The sequence below is a fragment of the Nyctereutes procyonoides genome, unplaced genomic scaffold, assembly GCF_905146905.1.
Source record: "Nyctereutes procyonoides isolate TBG_1078 unplaced genomic scaffold, NYPRO_anot_genome, whole genome shotgun sequence".
Taxonomy (NCBI): domain Eukaryota; kingdom Metazoa; phylum Chordata; class Mammalia; order Carnivora; family Canidae; genus Nyctereutes; species Nyctereutes procyonoides.
Window position 1 is genome coordinate 12,161,911 of NW_026575025.1, and position 23,058 is coordinate 12,184,968.

The following is a 23,058-nucleotide window of genomic DNA, read 5'->3' on the forward strand; positions in this document are numbered from 1 at the left end:
TCAAAAGTGGTTATTTTGACTGGGCTTAATGTTTTTCTGTCTCTTGGCAGTTCCTTGAGGGCTTTGATGATCAAGGCACCAGCAGAAGGTACCGGATCTGGGCCTGTTCTGAACAGTTTTACCATCATTCTCAGGCCCTTTGTCACTAGCTGCCTTGGCAAGGTCATCACTAACCTTTTTGGTGACAGTGGGGCCAACAGACAGGAGGCTAGGGCAGACATGGTATCCCCACCAGAGGACCTCAGGTAGAGGACTTTGAGCTCACTGGGTTTGAACTTTAGGCGGCAAGGTGGAAGCAGCTGGCGTGGGATGAACCCAGAGTGAAAGATGCGCAGGGGCCTCCTCTGAGCAAAGGGCCAAGAGCAAGAGCAAGTTTTTTTTAAAGATTTATTTGAGAGAGAATACATAATGCAGAGGGAGAGAACCCTCAGATTCCCCTCTAAGCATGGAGCCCAACATGGGGCTTGATCCCGAAACCCTGAGGTCATGACCTGGGCCAAAACCAAGAATCAGATACTTAATAGACTGAGCTGCCCAGGCGCCTCGGAAGCAGAATTCTTTAAAAACTCTAACACAGAGCAGCTGACAGATTCAGTCTCCTGACCTTCAGAGAGGTCTGAGAAGACTTGTGATGGAACACATTTTTTGTTCTGGGATGGGACCCATGTTCTCTACATCTAGCTGGTTTCTGGTTAAGAGATTGGAGTATGATGAGTGGGCAAGGTTGGGAGCATCTGTTTACCTGGACCTCTGGGGGTACCACTCTGGGGAGGGAAGCCCCTCCCCCAACTCCCTTTCAGCTGCTCGTTGGGCTATGGCGCCACCTAGCGACCAAAGCATACAAAGGTGACACGCATCTGCCACCTGAGGAAGAGGCTCTGGTTCCCACTCAGTTCCTACTCCCACCTTTCCCACACCTCAGTTTGTAATCCCTACAGGGCAACCACTTGAGTCATTTGGCAAAAAAATTACAAGAACAGGACAATGTATAACCACGCCCGACTGGCTTGTTTTATTGGAGAAGGGCATGTGGAGTTAACAACATGAGGACAATTGGGACCTGAGGTCAGGGAAGAACAGCACCCCCTCCCCATACATGCCCACTGCCCCAAATAAAAAATAACCAACTATGGGAGAGCAGCTGAGACAGTGACTGAAGTTGGGGAAGGGAACAGGGAACCCAGGGGGTGGTGGAAGAGACCATGCGTGTGCTGGGAGGGCCCAGAGGCAGCGGCGGTGCGAGTAACATGAGTACGAGTCTCTTGTGTCTTCCACATAGGTCTATATAAATATATAGAGATAAGTTGTTCACTTTCCCTTGCTCTCCCCTCTGCTCCGCGCGGCTTGCCGCGGTCCCAGCTCCTCTTTCCACATGAGGGCGAAGGGAAGGGGATGATGAGCAAGTCATCACCGAATTGCAATCAGACCCACATCCATCAGCTTCTGGATCTTCTGTGCTATTACAGGATTCTTCAAGTGTCTTTAAAAAAAAAAAAAAAAAAGCAAAGTTATTAGTTATTAGATTTAAACCTAAAAAGGTTTTTTTTTTCTTCTTCCTAAAAAGGTCTTACTGGCTCTCAGAGCAGCCCCAATGCAAACTCCTCAAGCCCCATGGAAGGCACCAACAGGAGTCCTGGCAAAGAATGCTCTGTGAAGGCCCTGGCCCGTGGGCAGAACATGGCTGGCTCCACATGAACCCGCCGACACAGCCCAAGTCTGAGACTGCTCTCCCAGCAAAGCTGCTCTTCCCACCAGATCACTCAAGCCAACCCAGTTAGCAGCAACAGAGCCATCCCAGCTAACCACCTGCAGCCGGCCTTTATAACTGCAAGCAGGCAATACACAGTAACCACTCCCCTTAGACGGGTCACATGGCCACCAAGCTCAGGCTCCCTGCTCGCCTCCACCTTTTCCATCTCCCCCAACTCCACTTACTCGCTGAGTGCCTGAGGGTCCTTCTGCATCTGCTCCAGGATAAGCCGCATGGCAGGGTCACTCATTATCTGCTGCACCTCAGGGTCAGCCATGGCCCGTCGCTTCACGTCTTCGGGGCTATCGTGGCGGTTGTACTGGGCCATCATACAGCGCTGGTAACCCTCTGCCGCTTCCTGAATCCCAGCAAAGCCCAAAAGGGAGGGTGTTAGCACTAACCGGTTCACTGCTTCCGCAGCTCTGAGATATCAGGGGTAACCAGAAGCAAGGAGACAAAGAAACAGGCAAGAGGGAGAAACCAGCAAAACAACACCAAAAGGACCCAAGGGACAATGGAGGTAGGGGAGAGCCCCCTGGAGACCAGAAGGAGCCCTACCTTACAGTTGGAGTCCAGATCTAACGCCTTCTGGTAGACATCCATGGCTTTCGTGTAGTCCTTCATTGCCTCCAGGGCAGCTGCTTTCCGGGTGTACCCCTTGACTGCAGGGAAGTGGGGAAGGGGAGGCGTTAGTAGAACATGGCTCTGAAGGGTGCTGCTGCCACCTTCCCATGGGAACCCCAACACCTGTCTCGCCTGCTGACACTAGCTAAATGCTACAGGCCCCCAGATACAAGGAGGCAAGCATGTCCTCTCCCCCCTCCACCTCTGGGCCGGTGTCAAGAGACAAGGAGATGCCATGGAGAAGTACTTACTGAAGGCTGGCTCTAGCTGGATACATTCCTCACAGTCCTGGGAAGGAAAGAAAAAAATGCGGCTCATTCCTTCAGATGAGCTACCTGGAGGCAGGCTGGTCATTTGGATTTACTGATCTAATGCTTCGGCCACACCCAAGACAGATTCTTGTGTCCAGAGCATCTGTTAACCCAGGCATCTGGGCTGTTTCACAGAAGGCCCAGCCAAGGATGACAGAAGAACAAGGCAAGCAAAACCATGAGGGTTGACAAATCCAGACTATGGAGCACCCTAAGGAAGGCAAGTGGCCTGGACTTTTCAAAGAGCTAAGATTATGGAAGAACCTACAAAAGGTAGGGAAACCTCTAGTTTGAGAAACTGAAGAGGACCTGCCAACCAAATGAAATGCACAGGCCCTGATCCTGACAGCTTTAAAATGTATTTCTGGATATGTGGAGAAATTTCTGAAGAGACCCACAGTATGTGGCCTTGCAGCCCTCATTCCACTATTATCAAATGCTAATGACTCCTAAAGCGCACTCAAGAGCTCTGACACAGAGCGCCAAACATACCGCTCTTTTCACAAAAGGTGTGGCAACCCCCCCCCCCCAGTGTGCTTATCGCTTTGAGGGCACATAGGTGTTCTGGATTTGAAGTGCCTATTAAATGAAAAATTCTGGGGAAAAAAATACTATTATGCAGTATAGTTTCACAACCAGGTCCACTTCCAACTATTCCAGCAAAAACCTAGACCACAAATGGTTCAGTTCACTGCTCCCCTCCATGGAGCTGGGGAAGTACTGGTCCACTTCCCAGGTGACCTCCAATGCTATTCTTCACTTGGCAAACTGCCTAGTTTTATTTTTTATTTTTTTAAATTTTTTAATGGAGTTCAATTTGCCAACACATAGCATAACACCCAGTGCTCATCCCGCCAAGTGCCCCCCCATAGTGCCCCCCACCCAGTCACCCCAACCCCCCACCCACCTCCCCTTCCACTACCCCTTGTTCGTTTCCCAGAGTTAGGTGTCTCTCATGTTTCGTCACCCTCACTGATATTTCCACTCATCCTCTCTCCTTTCCCTTTATTCCCTTTCACTAATTTTTATATTCCCCAAATGAATGAGACCATATGTTTGTCTTTTTCCGATTGACTTCTTTCACTCAGCATAACACCCTCCAGTTCCATCCACATCAAAGCAAATGGTGGGTATTTGTCGTTTCTTTCTTTCTTTTTCTTTCTTCTTTTTTTCTTTCTTTTCTTTCTTCTTTCTTTCTTTTTCTTTTCTTCCTTTTCTTTCTTTCCTTCTTCCTTTCTCTCTCTCTCTCCTCTCTCTCTCTTTCTTTTTTTTCTATTTGTCGTTTCTAATGGCTGAATAAACTGACTGGTTTTGATGTCTCTAAGCCAGACATAGGCCCAGAAAACAGTGGCATCAATAACAAAAACTATTGGGGCACCTAGTGGCTCAGTGGCTCAGGTAGTGATCCGGGAGTCCTGAAGTGAGTGCCACCATTCTCCCTCTGCCTGTGTCTCTCTCGCGAATAAAGCGAATAAAGCAACTACTATGTCGGATTCAAGTACTTGCGTCTCTACAGGTCACATTTGGTCACCTTCCCATAAGGTGGCCTGGACTTGGAACATTTTAAAAATCCAGAAAATGGTTTAATTTATTTTTAAGATTTTATTTATTCATGAGGGAGACAGAGACAGAAAGAGACGCAGAAATACAGGTAGAGAGAGAAGCAGGCTCCATGCAGGGAGCCTGATGTGGGACTCGATCCTGATCCCGGGTCTCCAGGATCATACCCTGGGCTGAAGGCAGTGCTAAACTGCTGAGCCACCGGGGATGACCCCAGAAAATGGTTTAAACATCACCAACAGAGGCATCCAACAGCTTGTGTTCAAGACAGCAATGGGGACAAACTACTCTCATCATGGGGTTGACAGACTCACATGTGGCCACACTCACAGCACACCTGCTAACTGACCTCATCAAAAAGCGAGGGCAGGGCAGCCCCGGTGGCACAGCGGTTTAGCGCTGCCTGCAGCCCGGGGTTTGATCCTGGGGACCCTGGATGGAGTCCCATGTCGGGCTCCCTGCATGGAGCCTGCTTCTCCCTCTGCCTGTGCCTCTGCCTCTCTCTCTCTCTCTGTGTGTCTCTATGGATAAATAAAAAAAATCTTAAAAAAAAAAAAAAAGCGAGGGCAGATGACAAAGCCGCTGTGGAGAACAATACTGCACTTCTTCAAAAAAATAATAATTTAAAAATTAAACACTGAACGACTCCCGACACAGCACTTCATCTACAAGAACAAAGCAGGGACTGAAGGTGCCTGGGTAGTTCAGTGGTTAAGCATCTGCCTCAGCTCAACTCGTAATCCTTTTTTTTTTTTTTATTTTTATTTTATTTTATTTTATTTATGATAGTCACACAGAGAGAGAGAGAGAGAGAGATAGAGACACAGGCAGAGGGAGAAGCAGGCTCCATGCACTGGGAGCCCGACGTGGGATTCGATCCCGCGTCTCCAGGATCGCGCCCCGGGGCCAAAGGCAGGCGCCAAACCGCTGCGCCACCCAGGGATCCCTCAAGTCATAATCCTGAGGTCCTGATATGGACCCCTGATATCAGGGGGAAGCCTGCTTCTCCCTCTGCCTGTGTTTCTCATAAATAAATAAATCTAAGAAAGAAAACAAGCAAGCAAGCAGGGACTCCCAACAGATGCTGCATGCCCCTGTCCAATACCCAGGCTACTGAGGCAATACCCCAGTAGCCACAAGGTGGAAACTACCCAGTGCCACCTGATGATGGATGGATGATGGTGTGTACTTGTGACCCAACAGCACTCAGCCTTCAAAAGATGACACAGATGCCTGCTACGGCACCCCAGAAGACACAGCGCCCAATGAAATAAGCCTAACACAAAAGAACACTGGATGCTCCCACTTACAGGAAGTCCCTAGAGGAGTCAGTGTCACAAAGACATGGGAGAACGGTGGCCACCAGGGACTAGGGAAGAGGGAATGGGAGTTAGTGTTTAAAGGGTGCAGTTTCAGGGCTCCTGGGTGGCTTAGTTGGTTGAGTGCTTTTGGCTTGGATCATGATCCTGGGGTCCTGGGATTGAACCCTACCATCAGGCCCCTTGCTCAGCAGTGGGGGGTCTGCTTCTCCCTCTCTTCCCTGCTTGTGTTCTAATAAATAAGTACAATCCTTAAAAAAAAAAAAAAAACACGATGCAGTTTGGTTAAGATGAAAAGGTTCTGGAGGTGGACAGCGATGAGGGTTACATAGTGTGAATACACTGGATACCACTGAACTGTACACTTAAAAGGTTAAAAAGCAAGGGAGAGGGCAGCCTGGGTGGCTCAGCAGTTTAGCGCCGCCTTCAGCCCAGGGTGTGATCCTGGAGACCTGGGATCGAGTCCCGCATCAGGCTCCCTGCATGGAGCCTGCTTCTCCCTCTGCCTGTGTCTCTGCCTCTCTCATGGATAAATAAAATCTTAAAAAAAAAAAAAAAAAAGCAAGGGAGAGAGAAAACTAACAGGAAGGAAAAAGAATCTATCATCAGAAAAAGTAGGAAAGAATCCATTTTTCTTTCTTTTGAAGACTTGTGAGAGAACGCCTCTCCGCTGAGCAGGGAGCCCAATGTGGAACTCGATCCTAAGACCCTAGGATTATAACCCAAGCCAAAGGCAGATGCTTAACTGAGCCAACCCAGGTGCCCCAAAGATCCACTTTTCCAATCTCCCAACCACTAACAACTTGATGGGCCGGGTCTAAGCAGACACTCCTGTATTTACAAAACTCACATGTTCATGCACCATTACCTTGACTCTAAGATCAAAATAGTAACATCAAACTGATGTCAATGAAAACGTGGAGAGAAAAAACACATTCCTCACACAGGTTAATGACAATAGTGGCTGCTCCACATTCCCAGACCTGCCCACCTTGAGCGCCAGCTGAAACTCCAGGAGTTTGGTGTAGCAGGCAGCTCGATTGCTGTACAATTTGGCATCTTTTGGATTCCGTTTGATGGCTTCTGTATAATGCTTCATGGCCTGGGGATAGTCCCCTGGATAAGGAATAAAACTGTTTTAGAAAGCAAAAGGCCACCCTCCCCACAGGGCACATCCAGCCCGCGGACAGCGAAGGAAGAAGACAGGTCTGTTCCACTCTTACCAAAGGCTCCACCCACCTGAGCTGGAACGTACCTTTCTGAAAACATTCATTGCCTTTGTTCTTCTCCTCCAAGGCCAGATCTGGGTTTATGTAAGCCAGCCGCTCTTGCTCCTTCAGAATTTTCTCTGCCTAAGAAAAAACAGTTCTTCAGATTATTATTTAAACAGTCATAAATGGGCAGCCTGGTGGCTCAGTGGTTTAGCGCCACCTTCAGCCTAGGGCTTGATCCTGGAGACCCAGGATCGAGTCCCACGTAGGGCTCCCTGCATGGAACCTGCTGCTCCCTCTGCCTGTGTCTCTGCCTCTCTCTTTTTCTCTCTCTCTCTCGTGAATAAATAAATAAATAAAATCTCAAAAAATAAAAAAATAAACACTCATGAACATGTCACTGAAAAAAGTCATGGGTGGATTCTGATTTTCAAGAAGTACCGTGCATGCAGCTCTCAATCTCAGAGTTCTGAATTCAAGCCCAAGCCGCACAATGGGTGTAGACATTACTTATAAACAGAAGCAAACCACATTCCTTATCAAGGTATTCTGTGGGGTACCTGAGTGGCTCACTGGTTAAGCATCCAACTCTTGGTTTTGGCTCAGGTCATCTCAGGGTTGTGAGACTGAGCCTGTGTTGGGCTCCATACTAGGAGTAGAGCCTGCTTAAGATCCTTTCCCTCTTTCGTGTGTCAATAACACAATTAGCTTTCTCACCAATCTTGGGGTGCCTGGGTGGCTCAGCTGGTGAAGCATCTGACTTGCTCAGGTCATGATCTCAGGGTCCTGGGAGGAGCCCAAATCAGGCTCTCTGCTCAGTGGGGAGTCTGCTTCTCCCTCTCCCCTTCTCCCCACTTGTGCATATGCAACCATTCAAATAAAATTTTAAAGAAAAAAATTCCTGACCAAACTTGTCAATAAAATCAACCCCCTCCATAATTTATAACAGGCACAACACACACCACTTTAGCTGTATAAAGCAAAAAAAAAAAATTAAGTCACAGTAAGAACAGTAACATTCTGCATTCACTGACCCCCCTGCTGAAGTTAAGATCTGAGCTGACATAAAAGTACACAGGGTAGCCCGAGTGGTTCAGCAGTTTAGCGCCGCCTTCAGCCCAGGGCCTGATCCTGGAAACCTGGGATCGAGTCCCACGTCAGGCTCCCTGCATGGAGCCTGCTTCTCCCTCTGCCTGTGTCTCTGCCTCTCTCTCTCTTTCTCTGTGTCTCTCATGAATAAATAAATAAAATCTTAAAAAAAAAAAAAAGGTACACAGACAACCTAGGGTTATTCCTTACCTGTTCTCAATGGACAAGGATGTTACATAAAATGATCAAAAACACTACGTAAAACCATTTAAGATTATTAATTACAACTCTAAAAAATAAGTTAACAACGAAACACCCCCATTTCTCCGTACCCACCTGTTGGCATTTCTTGAGCACATCTGGGGTTCGGTGCTCTGCCAAAGACTTGTTATAGAAATGGATGGCATCCTTGTACTTTTCTTCCTTGAAGTAGGAGTTGCCAATTCGAGCATAAGCTCTGACAGAAACAAGTGAAAAAATAATTTGCTAAGTGTGGATCAGGCACAAGGTCATCTCCTGCAGAGAAATGACGTCAACAGCTAGGAACAAGGCCCCCCCTCACTGCTGGGACACTACGCCCTCCAAACACCTTTTGTCTCGATGCCTGCAGCCTCCTCTCCAGCCCACAGTTAACAGGGCAGGTCGTGTGGCCAGCAACCCTCCTCCCCATGCAGGGAAATTTAAGTCTCGGACATCGACCCCTCCACACCACTCGAAGTACAGCCAAAGGTCGCGCGTACTTGGCAATCTGTCGATAGTCTTCTCGGTTTTCTCGCCCCACGTCGATGGCCTTCTCACAAAGCTCCCGGCATTTACTATAGTCGCCCTTCTCGAAGTACACGGCTGCCAGGCAGGATGATTGAGGAAGAGTCAGCCTCTGTCATTACCCAGGGCCCCCTGACAACGCACTTACCCCTTGGCCTGGGCCTCACCTGCTTGATTGGTCATGTAAGTCATGTTGGTGGGGTCCAGGTCCTTGGCTCTGTCATAGTGCTTCAAGGCTGTGTCAAAGTCTTTCTTCTTGTAGGCTTCGTTCCCCAGCTCTTTCTCTTTCAGCGCCTAGACAAGGTACAGGAAGGGCACTGAGCAAATCTAACCCAGATGGCAAAGAAAGCGAGCTTGCAACCCATCACAGGGACCTTATAGCACGTACAACCAACAGGTCTATGGAAGCAAGGTCTCCACCTCTACCAGCCTCTTCCCAACCAGCCAGAGATTGAAAAGTGAAGGACTAGCTGTTGGAATGAAAAGTTAAAGTTTCATCTCCACCTCCTCTGAAACTCTCCCTTTTCCATCTACAGTCCTGGATTCCATCAGAGAGCAGAGAGCTGCTTCAGGGGAGAGGACATCTCTTCAGCTTGTGCCAGCCTCAAAAAGGATAGCAGTTCTGTGCCTTGTTTTACTGGGAGAGGCGGTGCCAAGTCAGTTTGTCACACAGCTACCCTGGGGCCTCTGCGGTCAGGGGGTAGCAGCAGAGGGGTGGTGGGAGCTTCGGAAGGGGCTGGCAGAAGTCTTCAGCACAGCTCGCTAACATCCACATCACAGGGCCTTTTCCCAGCTTGGAGACACCCTGAGCAACCAACGCTCACCCATCTGAAGGTGCTAAATACGGCAACAATCTGCTGTTCCCATTTATAAGAATGGAAATAAAATCGTGTAACCACATGCCTCCTGCTCTGGAAGACAATGTTGCTAAGTGGACAACTTTCAACTACATACATCCAACCAGAAAACAGAAGCCTGAAGATGGGTGTGGACAATATCCCTCTGGACCTCGGCGAGGACAAGATCACATAATTTTACCAGCTTGCCCTGACCAACATCCATGCCGCAAGTCTGAGATACACCATTCTTGTTAAATCTCTTGGCAAGTCAACCTTTCAACATACTGACCATTCTCATTAACAACAACCACCATGCACTCAAAAGTCACAGCCGGGCTGACCCATGGCACTCCTGTCTGACAGGGGCTTCCTAACTAGGCTGCTTGGGAACATGTGACAATGAGGAAAAAAACGAGACCTGCTTCTTATTCTCTGGAAGATCTTCTTCCATTGGCTCTGGCTTGGTGTCCTTCTTGGGAGGAGGAGGTGGGGGAGGTGTTCCAACTTCCTCCTCCTCATCCATACTGCCCAGATCCACACCCAGCAGAACGCTCAGAGTAGTCATGATCCGGGGATCTTGCAGTTTCCTAGCATTGGTAAAGAAAGAAAGTCACAGATATTCTTCCTCACAACCGATTTTAAGCTATTTACTGCTAAGTCTTAGATTACTATATTGAGAGATTCTCTTCCACAGAAAAACTGCTAGATTCCGCACTATCCATGAGGTACCACTGGGGAATACCCTACCCCTCGACAATCCACCTAAATCGAGGTAAGAGAGGTCAGGGTTATTTCTTGAGGGCAGAAGACACACAGATGGATGAGTTAAAGGTGTACTCCATCTCATCTCAGGAACCACAAAGATTCAGGTAGGCACAGATACCAGTAGGACTTAAACACATCTTTACACCTGACACTCTTCTCAACCACAAGTGTCCTCGTCAATGTCCCAAGAGACAGCATCTGGTATGTATACAAAAGATAGTGTTGGTGCCAGATCAGAATTATTAGTAGAGGAGCGAATAGTCATGGAGACTTAAAAATGAAAATTCTAAATTATTCTGATAACATGTCCCCCTTGACCCTTTCTTGAAATACAAATAAACTATAAACCAACAAACACCTACCACTCATTAGAGAAAAAGCAAAGGCAGAAACATTGCTGTCTGATTGAGGGACACCCTCCTTCCCTATGCCCAGCCATAAAATGCCAGGAAGAAAGCACCATATTCTTGTCTATTTCCAGAGACAAACCATGCTGCCTTGACTTACGTGCCCAAGTCAGATGGCTTGTTTCTTAGTTGCTCTATCAGCTCCCGGTAGGTAGGATCAGCGAGCAGTGTCCTTGTCCTGGGATCACTCTCCAATTTCTGGTACAGATTGGGCATGTTGAAAGGGTTCATGAATTTCCGTTCTGTTCCGAACAAAAAAAGCACGTGATCAGAAATCGGTTCCCTTGATCCCTGATGCATCTTTAGCCTTTAAGCCTGATATTTAGGCAGGAGAGCTTCAAAGTTAACCCCATTAAAAACAAAACAAAACCCCCCAAAAACACACCACCAACAGTGTATTACCGCCTACCTGCCAACCGAGCCTCCATATTCTGTAAGCCCTCTTTGAGCTGAGGATTATTTGCTTCATGTTTTAAACCCTCTTCGTAGGTTCGCTTGGCTTCTTCAAATCGGTTTAAGAACTCAAGGGCTGCAGCCTTCCTCGAATAGCCCTTAAACCAGGAAGAAAGAATAAAAAAAAAAAAAAAATAAAGGACACCAGGAGTTAAGTCCAGAAGATGAACTCCAAAGAACCTGTTTTACATTTCACAGGACAAAATGGGTATTCACGTGAGGACCAAAGAACAGGAAGAGGAGCACATGGTGCCAAGAATGAAGAATCCAGCCACAATTCAAAGATGCTTACCCTCCCCACCTCAGCTTATCTTATGACCCAGGGCTGTCCGTCAGCAGTCTTTCGTCTCTCAGTAGTACAAAGAAGAGAGGTCTCAGTGACAGATGGGATCTCAGACTTGGCGACCCGTGCCAGCAGTCTGAGGCAAAGACGCAGACGGGGAGAATGAATGGGCCAGCAACTACCTGTCTACAGGGATTGCAACCAGCCAGGTCAGGAGGGCCCTGTACTTAACAGCATTCTAGAAGGCATTTCTGTGAACTCTGAAGTCCCAGTGCATCCACAGCTTACCTTGCCCCAGTCGGGCTTTAAGTCCACGGTTTTGCAGCCATCCTCATAAGCCTTCTGGTAGTCCCCTTTCTTGGCGTAGGCTGCGGAGCGATTGCTATAGAGCACATGGTTCTGGGGATCTAACTTAATGGCCTCAGAGTAGCACTGCAGTGCGTCATCAATGTTGCCCGCACTCAGGGCCTTATTGCCCTTCTCTTTCAGCTCATTTACCTAAGGGAAAAAAAAGGTCAATGTAGTTTTTCCCCATAACACACTTGCTTGATCCCGACTTATTGACAAAGTTACTTTATAAACCGAAAAGAAAACACTCAATGTGTTCGTTTACCATCTCCCACATCTTTTGGAACCAACCAATAAATAATAAGGAACAAAGAAATAAAGCCTGACCCTTGGCTCTCCACTGTCTCCAGTGCGAATTAGAATTCTTGCCACTCTTTCCAAAGTCTCTACTTAGGGCTGATTAAGAACACACTCGTGAGTTCCTTTCGTGGAAAAACAAATTCATTTGCCATCAGAATGCCAAGAGGCCCAAATGATAAACCAAACACAGGCCGCACTGCTCCTCACAGAAAAGGGAGTCATGAAAGAAGTGAATGGAGTGTGCACAGACACATACTCCACAACCCACAGGCTTCACGACAGCTTCTCTGGGAGCATGGAGATGCTCACCCACGATCGGAGAAAAATCTATTTCCATTCATAATTGTGGTAATATGTCACAACGTGGTAGATTACTGTGCTCTTAATGAGTAAATGAGAGCTAGCCTCTGAAAATCAGTCTTTGCCACATTTAAGCATTCTCATATTATACAAGCTATGTAAGAAAATGAAACACTATGCGTGGTTTAATATCCCATCCTCTCAAATATTCAGACCACGGTCCTAGTTCAAGGCTTCTTCCAACCTGGGAAGCCCTTCAAGAGAAAAAGGGCCACATCTCAAATGCACACATTTGGTGAGATCAAGTATGTCATTCAAATTACTAAATCATTCTGTCTTGAGTCTATCACCCAGCCATGATCCAGTACCTACCTACTCATGCAAGTGATTTTGGAACCCTGAGGCTTACCAATTGGGAACTTCCCTCCATTAACCAGAAATATTAGAGACACCTTAAAAAGGACAAAGTAAGGAAAGGACTGCCAAATGCAGCACAGGATAAACATCTTAGAACCCAGGAAAGGAGGGATGCCTGGGTGGCTCAGCATCTGCCTTTGGTTCAGGTCATGATCCCAGCATCCTGGGACGGAGGCCCCACATAGTGCTCCTGAGTCTGCTTCCCCCTCTCCTCTTGCTGGTGCTCTCTTTCTCTGTCACATAAATAAATAAAAATCTTGGGGGGGGGGGGGGGGAAGAACCCGGGAAGGAGACCACAAAGCAAAAAGTTAAAAACTCAACTAGTATCAAGACAGTTGAGAACAGCTCCATAAAGTTCTTCCCTATCCTACAAAACATCATTTTCCAAAGTGACTACCGGCCCGCAGTAGGTCAAGAAATCAAGTCTGGAGGTCATGATCAGCACTTTAAAACATCAAGTAGAAAAAATAAAATAAAAAATAAAACAAGTAGAATAGAAAACACCAGCCCACAATGCACATTAATAGCGAACACTATCTTGCTAAAAGTCTCCCACGGTTCCACGTCTCCATTAAGTCTAATGCAAAAAGTACGTTACCCTGGGATTCGAAAGGCACTAAAAAGAGAATATGGACACTCCAATCTGCCCAACTTGAATACTTCTGAAACCTGAAATACAGATCTGAGTTGAAAATGAAAACCAAAGGCAGAGTTGCATGATCAATGGGCTCAGGAGTAGGTTGGGACACACCTGGAGTTAAAATTCTAAGTTGCCTCCACACAAGGCAGGAGTGTGCAGCCCTGAGTTTAGTCATTCATTTACAGTCTACCTGCACACCTGCTCCATCTGCAACGGACAGCACCACTCTAAAAAGTTTTTTCCCTATTTTGACAAGAGGCACAAACCCTTTTCTTCAATTTCTAAGTAACGAGTTTTTCACTCCAAAAATCTTTGTTTTGTCTTTACCATAGCCTATTTAGTCTTAGATACAATTTAATTATCCCAAGTGAACAAAAAAAAAAAAAAAAAAAAACTATTCACCCCTCCAATTCTACAACTTAAAAAAACTTACCAAAGAGGCTCCAGATTTGATTAAAACAGCAATGGCTTTACCTGAGAAAAGTAACACTAGGCTTTCTAAATCACACAAAAACAAGGAGCCATCTCCCCCTCCCAATAAGTGCTACACTTCCATGACAGCTTCGAATAGAACAAAATCTCTTCTGGCTGTTCACAACCTCCAGGCAGCAGAGGATAAAATGAAGCCACTGAAAGCAACCACCAGCAGCAGCTACAAACGCGGTCCCCTAAAAATGCTGAGCCGAGACAAATAACTTACTTTTTGCTGCTTATCTACATAGCCTAGATTTTCTACAGAAACCAATTCCTCCTCGTGTAATCAGAAACCAACCTTCCAGAAACATCAACCTTCAGTTACTCTCGAATCACATACACTCAAGACAGAAAAGAAAAGAAAAGAAAAGAAAAAAAGAGAGGGGCGGCACATACATCTGTAAAGCACTGGTAGAGATGGAAACCGTTCCAAGGACTTTGGCGGCCGCTCATCAAACCTTCCCTCAACGTCCTTCCGTAGGCAGAAAAGTAGTATTTCCCCCAACCGGTTACTTCCAGCGGATTCCCGTCCCCGCTCCCTGCATTCTCCCAAGTTAACTGTGGCCAAGTCCCGGCTGGCTTCTCTTCTCCGTCCCCACTCCCCGCTGGTGCGGACCCGGGCCCCCCGGCCTCTACCGAAGCCCCTCGCCCACCGTCAGCCGTCCCCGCGTTCCCCGCTGAGCTGAGAGCCACCTCCCAGGAGGCCTCCGGGGCCCAGCCACGGCCTCTCTTCCCGTTCGACTTAGGCCGAACCGTCGCCGGTCCCCCGGTCCCCCGGTCCTCCTCACCGAGCGAGCAGGCGACGGGCGCTGACTGGACCCGGCGCTCCCCACAACTCGGCCTCACTACACTGCTCACCTCCCGCTCGGCGGGCCGCGGCCCTCACGTCCTCCCCCTGCCGCCGCTCCGGCCTCCCCGATCCGCGCCCGCCCCGCTCCTCCACCCGTGGCCCGGCCTCCGCCGGTGTCCGAGCTGCCCCCGGGCCTCGGCCCGCCCCTCCCCCTTCACCTGCTCCATAGCCCAGCCCGGAACCCCGTTGAATCGACTCCGTCCGCTCCGCGTTCCCAACCGCACGCGCCGCCTTCTGGAACCTACTAGAAGCTGCCGGGACCCCTGGATCCCACCCCTTCCTCGCCTGCTCATTGGTTGAGCTCCCCGAGGGGGCTTTCGGTGCTTCCCTACTATTGGCTTAAAGTCTAGCCCATCATCTCTGCTTCTCTGTCATTGGGCAGTTGAGAGTAATCCCCTCAGCCCTGCCTCCCTCGCCCCTCCGGATTGGACTCTTCCCGGTAAGCCCCGCCTGCCCAAAGCTCTATGATTGGAGGGAGGGGCGAACTTCTGCTACAGGGGTTGGTCGCTTGGTCCGCCAATCGTGGCCCCGCTGGCCGCGCCCATTGGTCCTGTTCTTTCTGGAAATTTCCACCTCTCCCATTGGGCTGACGGGGCCGTGAGGGCACCGCCTTCAGGTCAAAGAAGAATGTCGATTGGGCGGAGAGTCGCCGCGGCTTCGCGCTGATAGGTTTAAAAGGCCATCCTTCAAAAGGCAGCGTGGAGTTTCACCTCTGCGGTGGCTTATGGGAGTCCGAGAGAGCAGTCTCTTTCTGCCGCCGTAGCTGCGGTGCCCGCGAGCGTGGTGGCCCCGACGACCCACTCCGCCCCGAGTCGCAGCCGGTGGGGGCGGGGGGTGACTCTGGGTCGACCTCGAGAGAGCTCCGTGGCCGCCCCGAGCCCGCTCTCAGGCGCCGGGTGGTCAGACATAGCGAAGGAGCTGGGCCCCGGATGGGACAGGCCGGGATCTCTCCGCGGCAGGGCCCCTGACTCCCCTCCGCGGAGACCCGCTCGTGTCAAGGGTTTGGTAGTCCAGGGTCGTGGGGAGCCCGCAGTGAGCGGGAACTGCCGCCATTCGGGGGTGCGGGGAATAAAAGCCGGAGGGGGGTGCTTGGGAGAGCCTCCACGAGAGCACCCTGGGAAGCCAGACGGCTGAGAGCGTGCGGGAGAGAAGCTGGTGTTCCCTCCCGGACCCGTGTGTGCTTCTTGGAACGAGGCAGCCGCATGCCAGGTCCGGAGAGGGCTTGGACTAGGGTCTCGGGGTCCGCGGGGTCCTTGCTCTGTCCTACCGTCTGGGTCATGCCACCCCCGTGCCAGGTTGTGAGTGCCCACTCCTTGGCAAGCACTTGTCTCCATGGCTTCCTCTTCCAGGCCAGCTGTCCCCGATCCAGTCCCAGCGCTGCAACCCAAGTCACTGCATATCCACATCCCTTGCTTAAAACTCTTGGAGGTGGGCAGCCCAGGTGGCTCAGCGGTTAGGCAGTCCAGGGTGTGACCCTGGGGTCACCGGATCGAGTCCCGTGTCGGGCTTTCTGCATGGAGCCTGTTTGTCCCTCTGCCTGTGTCTCTGCCTCTCTCTCATCAATAAATAATAAAAATAAAATCTTAAAAAAAAAAAAACCCTCCTGGAGGCTTTAGATTGGGGCTCAGGGCCTGTCTAATCTGGCAGGCCTGCTTTTCCCACCTCTTTCCCTGTCCCCCCATCTTCAGCACCAAACTCTAGCCCACTGATGTCTCTGTTGGTTAAACTAGGTGGTGGGCTTCTTCACTCGGGGCCTGCCTCCAAACTGTTCACTACTGGGTCCTCCTTCCACCAACGCTGCCAGGTTAATTCGGTCTTTCAGGGTGAGATGAGCTGTCAAGTTTCCTTAACAGTCTACCCCCAACAAGAACACTGATTTCTGCCCATTGGTCACTTGGTTTTATTGCACTGTGGGTTCTACATGTATTCAATCATAAATTAAACCAGCCACTTTGGTATCATTGCCACATTTTGCAAGGTCCGCAAGGACCTCATGTCCGTATTTCTTTATTCTTGTCTTCCAAGTGTATTGCACAGTATCTGGCACATAGTAGGTGTTCATTAACACATAATTGAATGTGTCCGATGAGATTGTAGGTGCTGGGGAAAATGCAGTGAACAAACCTGGCAAAAATCACCTGGTGCTCATTGTAGTGAAGGAGACAGGCCAAAAAAGCTTGTAGGGTATATCTACTCAAGTGCAGTGGAGAAAAAGCAGAGAAAGGGTTAAGGAGTGTTGGGGGAGGGGGATGGTGTTGGATTTTTAATAAGCTGGCCTGGACAAACCTCAGTGAGAAGCTGATACTTGAGAAAAGACCTGAAGAAATAAGAGAGTGAGATTAATGGAAAATCTAGGGACAAACCTTGCACTCAAAGGGAACAACACATATAAGGTCCTGGGTGGGAGCTGCACTGAGGTGGCCAAAATGGTGAGAGTGGGGCCAAGAGGAAGCAGGGGCCAGGTCCTGCAGGGCAAGAGGCCATTGTGTTTGTGCCAGCCTGTTTTGAACAGATAAGGGACATGATCTGATGTAGTTTTATCAGGATTCCTCTGGTTGCAGCGTAGGTGACCTCTCAGGACACTCTTGCCATGTTCCAGGAGAGCCGTGAGAATGCTGTGGGCTGAGACAGTTGGGTTCCAACTTTTGGAGGAGCCAACAGTATCTGTTGATACACTGGACTCAGAACAGGAAGGAAGGAGGTGAACTTCAGGCTTTTGGCCTCCCTTCTTAAGCTGCTAAAATTAAACCAGTCCACAGGATCTGTCATTTTTCCTTGACACTGTCTCCAGCCCACCACACTCTTACCAGTCCTACTGCTGCCTCCCCAGTATCCTCCACCATCTTCCCACTGTTTCTCTCCAGGCTTCTTTCCTGTTTCTCCCTCTGTATAACCTGGTCTTAGCATCACTGACATCTTTTATATAGTGCTGCTACATGTGGCACGCTTCTCCGGATGCAAGGGCTCAACAGCAAATGAGGCAGCTCAAAGAGGCAGCTCATGTGACTCTAGTCTTTTAGTGGGAGAGATAGATAGTAGAGATGCTCATCAGCTGTGTGACTTCAGGCAACCTGCTTAACCTCTCTGTTTCCATTTCCATTTTAAAATGTGAGTGAGGGCAGCCCTTGGTGGCGCAGCGGTTTAGCGCCACCTGCAGCCCAGTGTGTGATCCTGGAGGCCCAGGATCGAGTCCCACATCCGGCTCCCTGCGTGGAGCCTGCTTCTGTCTCTGCCCCCCCCCCCCCCGTGTGTGTGTGTCTGTCATGAATAAATAAACTCGTTAAAAGTTTTTTTAATACATATTTTTAAGATTTTATTTATCTATGAGAGACGCAGAAAGAGAAGCAGAGACACAGGCAGAGGGAGAAGCAGGCTCCATCCAGGGAGCCCAACGTGGGACTCGATCCCAGGACTCCAGGATTGCGCCCTGGGCCGAAAGCAGGCGCTAAACCTCTGAGCCACTCAGGGATCCCCCCCGTTAAAATTTTAAAAAAAAATAAAATGTAGGTGAAACAGTTTTGATGTCAGAGTAATTGTGAGGATTAGGGATCCCTGGGTGGCGCAGCGGTTTGGCGCCTGCCTTTGGCCCAGGGCGCGATCCTGGAGACCCGGGATCGAATCCCACGTCGGGCTCCCGGTGCATGGAGCCTGCTTCTCCCTCTGCCTGTGTCTCTGCCTCTCTCTCTCTCTCTCTCTCTCTGTGACTATCATAAATTAAAAAAAATTGTGAGGATTAAATTGTTTGGATTAAATTAATTAATATGCATTTGTTAAATAGAAACATGTAGAATTGAAAATAAAGAGTGAGGAGTGCCATAAAAAAAAAAGGAGGGGGGAAAGGTAAGGGCTAGAGAGCAAGTAGGGAGGCAGGAAAGGAAAGAGCTCCTAGAGGTGAAGGACCCTCAGACCAGACCTGAAGTGATGAGAAGCCTGCCGGGCACAGGGTTCTGGACAGGAAAGCAGAAGGTGTAAAGGCTATAAGGTTAAAACAAATTAGACATTTTCACGGAAGCCAAAGAAGGCTCTTCTATTCTCTAGTGTCATATATGGGGATGATGAGGTGCCAATGACTTCTCAAGGTTACTATCAGAGTTGAACAAAATCATCCATCCTCAAGTCTCATCAGACCCAAAATATAAAATTTTGAAAGACCCCTCTGAGGAAAAAAAAATTAAAAAAGGTTTGGACTTTTAGGAGAGATAGGACTAGGGGACCCTAAAGCTTAAGCTTATTCAGGGTCACAGTAAAGCCACTCCTGGACATTCAGAAATGTTAGCTTTTACACTTTATACCAACTTGGGCTTCTTCAAATCTCTTGGTAGACTCAGAGCCCTCTCAGGTGGGGCACGGAGACGGTGATGGCTGGCCAGTGTCCCCTTCCCCAGATCCCTGGAACAGAAGCCAAGGTGCCACCACAGAAGGTGCCCTGGCCCAGGCATACATGACAGTTCCCAGTGATTCATGCTGCTATTTTGGTGCTGCTGCTCTCGAGGGTGGGGAGCAAGATGGTGAGGGCTATTCCGAGTCAGTCTGAGGTCGTATGGAGCGTATGAGAGACTGAAGGAGTAAACGTGTGTGACAAATTGTCTGCAGAACAAACCCCCTATTTTAAAGTTCTCCCTGAATGAGGGACAGGAAAACAGCTGGGGCTCAGGAGACTCAGGGTGAGAGTATAGAGAGTATGGGGTATGGATTAGGGGGTGGTCACAGCTCAGAACTCTGGGGTCTGTGGAATGTGGAATTTTGTGCTGGTAAGAACATTCATTTTTGGAATGGGACTTTAAGACAGCCTGATTTTCCTTCTGCAGGTGATAGCAAAGTCCCATTCTGGGTTCTGGAAAATTCCTAAAGGATATTTTCTTCCTTTCTTTCTTTTTCTTTCTTTCTTTTTTTTTTTAAGATTTTACTTATTTATTCATGAGAGACACAGAGAGAGAGGCAGAGACATAGGCAGAGGTAAAAAGCAGACTCCCCGCAGGGAATCTGATGTAGGACTCGATCCTAGGACCCTGGGATCACACTTGAGCCTAAGGCAGATGCTCAACCACTGAGCCACCCAGGTGCCCCCAAGGATATTTTCATTCCCACTTCACTGAGTGGTTCTAACTACCTGCTAAGGTAGAATCTAAATCCTGATGAGCGGGGAAAGTGTCAGGGTAAATCAAGTGCCATAGTGTTCTGTTGCATTCAGAGAACTTGTATGGAGAGCCAGGCACTGTGCCAGATACTTCAAGGCGTAAAATGATGGTGATTATTATCTGATATTTATTCATACGAGAGCCCCAGAGCCCAGCCCGGGACCTCACCACCCATACTCCTCCCTCCCAGGGTAATCTCAGTCAGTCCCATAGCTATAAATACCACCTCAGATGACTCCCACATTTTTATCTTCAGCTCAGATCTTGCTCCCGAGTTCCAGACTTATCTACCCAGCTGTTTCCTTGATGTCTCCACTTGGATGGCTAATGACCTTCCCAACGTGTTCACATCGGAGCTCCCTATAATTTCTCCCCCAAATTGTTCCTCCCTTGACTTCTTTCCCATCAATGACCTCCTTATTCTTGGACTGGTTCAGGCTGAAAACTTTGGAGAAGTCCTTCACCCCTATCTTTCACAACCGTGTCCAGTCTGTCAGCTGGACACAGACACCACCCCCCCAGACTCCCCAGCCATCTCTAGCTTTGGCTGGGAAACTTTGAGTTGGTGGCAACCAGAGTCAGAGGGGGCAACTTTGCAAGATGCATTAGAAGACCCCTGGGAGGCTGTGCTCATAGGTCATATCTTAGGAGAGGTGCAGGGTTGAGGTGGGGGGTGAGAGGAGAGCTTCTTTGTATTCAGGGGACCACTGAAGTGAGCCCAGTGAGGATGTTGATGACAGCCGTGGTAGTGGATTGGCACTCTTCCTCATGCTTAGGGCACCCCCCCCCCCGCCTCCAGTCTGATATCACCTGGATGAGAATCCCAGCTGTCACTGGGGGTAAGATTTCCTCACAGCTGGGTAGGATGGGGGCTTGGAGTCAGAAGGAATTGGTCTCAAGGTTCTGTTTCTCAACCTGGCTGATTTTGCCCCCAGAGGACATTTGGCCATGTCTGGAGACATTTTTGATGGTCACAGCTTGGAGGCTGGGCTGCTGCTGAACATCCTACAATGCCAGGACTGCTCCCTGCAATTCTGTGCGAGGCTGGGAAACCTTGACCTAAGGACATGTAAAGCATCGTGTTTCTGGCACAACTGAGCTTGGCTGAGGCCTGAGAGTAAAACCTGCTACCTGACAAGTAGGTTGAAATTGATCATAGCCCATAGTATGACACACAACGCTATGAGAAGGCCATCGGGGGCACTCTGGAAGATGACAGATAAATAGAAATTCACTGACACATGCCCCCCTCCCCATCGAAAGGGAATCTAGGTCCCCTCCCCTTAAATTTGGCCTCTGGGACTACTTTGACCAATGGAATACACTGGAAGTGTTGCCCTGCCAGTTTCTGAGCCTTAGAAAACTGGCACTTCCTCTTCCTGTCTTTTGGGACGCTTTCTCTTGAAGCTCTGTGCTGCCATGTCAGGAATCTGACTCAAGGATGCCATGGTTGATTGGTTGAGGAGGACCCCCCAGCTAGCCACACAGGGAGCCCCAGCTGTTGAGTCATTCCAGCCAAGGTATGCGAGGAAAGCTATCTTGGACAGCTCCAGTGCAGCCTCATTTCTGGCTAAATACCACTGAGTGACCCTAGTTGAGGTCACATGGAACCAAAGAATTGCCAAGTTGAGCGCTGAGCCCTGACCCACAAATCATGAGATAGAATCAAATAGCTGTTGTTTTCAGCCACCAAAACAAGATAGCCTAAGGTACTTTGTTACACAAACAGACAAGCATAAGAGTCACCCCCTAGAGCTATTCCTGGGTTCTCCTCTTTTTTTTTTTTTAAGATTTTATTTATTTATTCATGAGAAACACAGAGAGACAGCCAAACACATAGGCAGAGGGAGAAGCTGGCTCCCTGTGGGGAGCCCAATGCAGGACTCGATTGTGTGCCCTAAATTCCTGTGTTGAAGCCCTCAACCCTCAATGTGATGGTACTGGTGGTGAAGACTTTGGGAGTTCAGGTTGAGATGAGGCCATGAAGGTGGGGCTCTTGTGGTAGGATTAGTGTCCTTATAACACGAAACACTAGAGACCTTGTTTTCTCTCTTTGCCATGGAAGGACAAGCCAGCAAGCCAGGCAAGAAGGCAGCCATCTATAAGGCAGGTAAAGTGCTCTCACCAGAATCTGGGCATGGGTGGTACCTTAATCTTGGACTGTCAGCTTCCACTACTGGGAGAAAATAAACTTCTGCCATTTAAGCCAAAAAGAAAAGAAGAGGAAAGAAGAGAAACCAGGAATGCTGCCTCCATAGAAAGAAATTTTTGCGAGCATTAAAAAGAAGGCTCAAAATCTGGAAAACAGTATGGAGTTTCCTCAAAAAGTTAAAAATTAAGCTGCTCTATAACCCAGCAATTGCACTCCTTGTTATTTACCCAGAAGATCAAACTAGTGATCATAAGGGGCACCTGCACCCCAGTGTTTATAGTAGCAATGTCCACAAGCCAGACTATGGAAATAACCCAGATGTCCATCAACAGATGAATGGATAAAGAAGATGTGGTGAATATATGCAATGGAATATTACTCAGCCATCAAAAATGGAAATCTCGCCATTAGCAACAATGTGGATGGAGCCAGAGGGTATTATGCTGAGCAAAATAAGTCAATCAGAGAAAGACAATTATCATATGATTTCACTTATATGTGGAATTTAAGAAATAAAATGGAGGCTCATAGGGGAAGGGAGAGAAAAATAAAATAAGATGAAATCAGAGAGGGATAGGACACCTGGGGGGCTCAGTGGTTAAGCATCTGCCTTGGGCTCAGGGTGTGATCCCAGGATCTGGGATCGAGTCCCACATCGGGCTCCCTGCGAGAAGCCTGCTTCTCCCTTGGCCTATGTCTCTGCCTCTCTCTGTGTGTGTCTCTCATGAATAAATAAATAAATCTTAAAAAAAAAAAGAAATCAGAGAGGGAGACAAACCATAAAAGACTCTTTTTTTTTTTTTAAGACTCTTAAAAAAAAAAAGAGACTCTTAACTCTAGGAAACAAACTAAGGGTTGGTGGAGGGGAGGGGGATGGGGGGATAGGGTAACTGGGTGATGAGCATTAAGGAAGGCATGTGATATAATGAGCACTGGGTGTTACATGCAACTGATGAATCACTGAACTCTACCTCTGAAACTAATCATATACTATATGTTAATTAATTGAATTTAAATTAAATTTAAAAATTTTTAAAGGCTCAGATAGATACTGACAGGGACA

At 48.5% G+C, this 23,058-nt stretch overlaps 1 protein-coding gene across 1 annotated transcript; it reads right to left on the minus strand.

The window, feature by feature from the left end:
• Positions 1–987: 987 nt before the first annotated feature.
• STIP1 (stress induced phosphoprotein 1) lies at positions 988–14,954 on the minus strand. Its single transcript, XM_055314532.1, has 14 exons — positions 14,864–14,954; positions 11,665–11,874; positions 11,050–11,191; positions 10,741–10,882; positions 9,887–10,055; positions 8,797–8,923; positions 8,605–8,707; positions 8,201–8,321; positions 6,820–6,916; positions 6,556–6,680; positions 2,626–2,662; positions 2,309–2,412; positions 1,936–2,108; positions 988–1,480 (listed from the first exon to the last, which is right to left on the minus strand). Exons 1-14 carry the CDS (start codon positions 14,870–14,872, stop codon positions 1,408–1,410), a joined length of 1,632 nt encoding a protein of 543 aa, XP_055170507.1. The 5' UTR covers positions 14,873–14,954; the 3' UTR covers positions 988–1,407.
• Between the last annotated feature and the right edge of the window lie 8,104 nt (positions 14,955–23,058).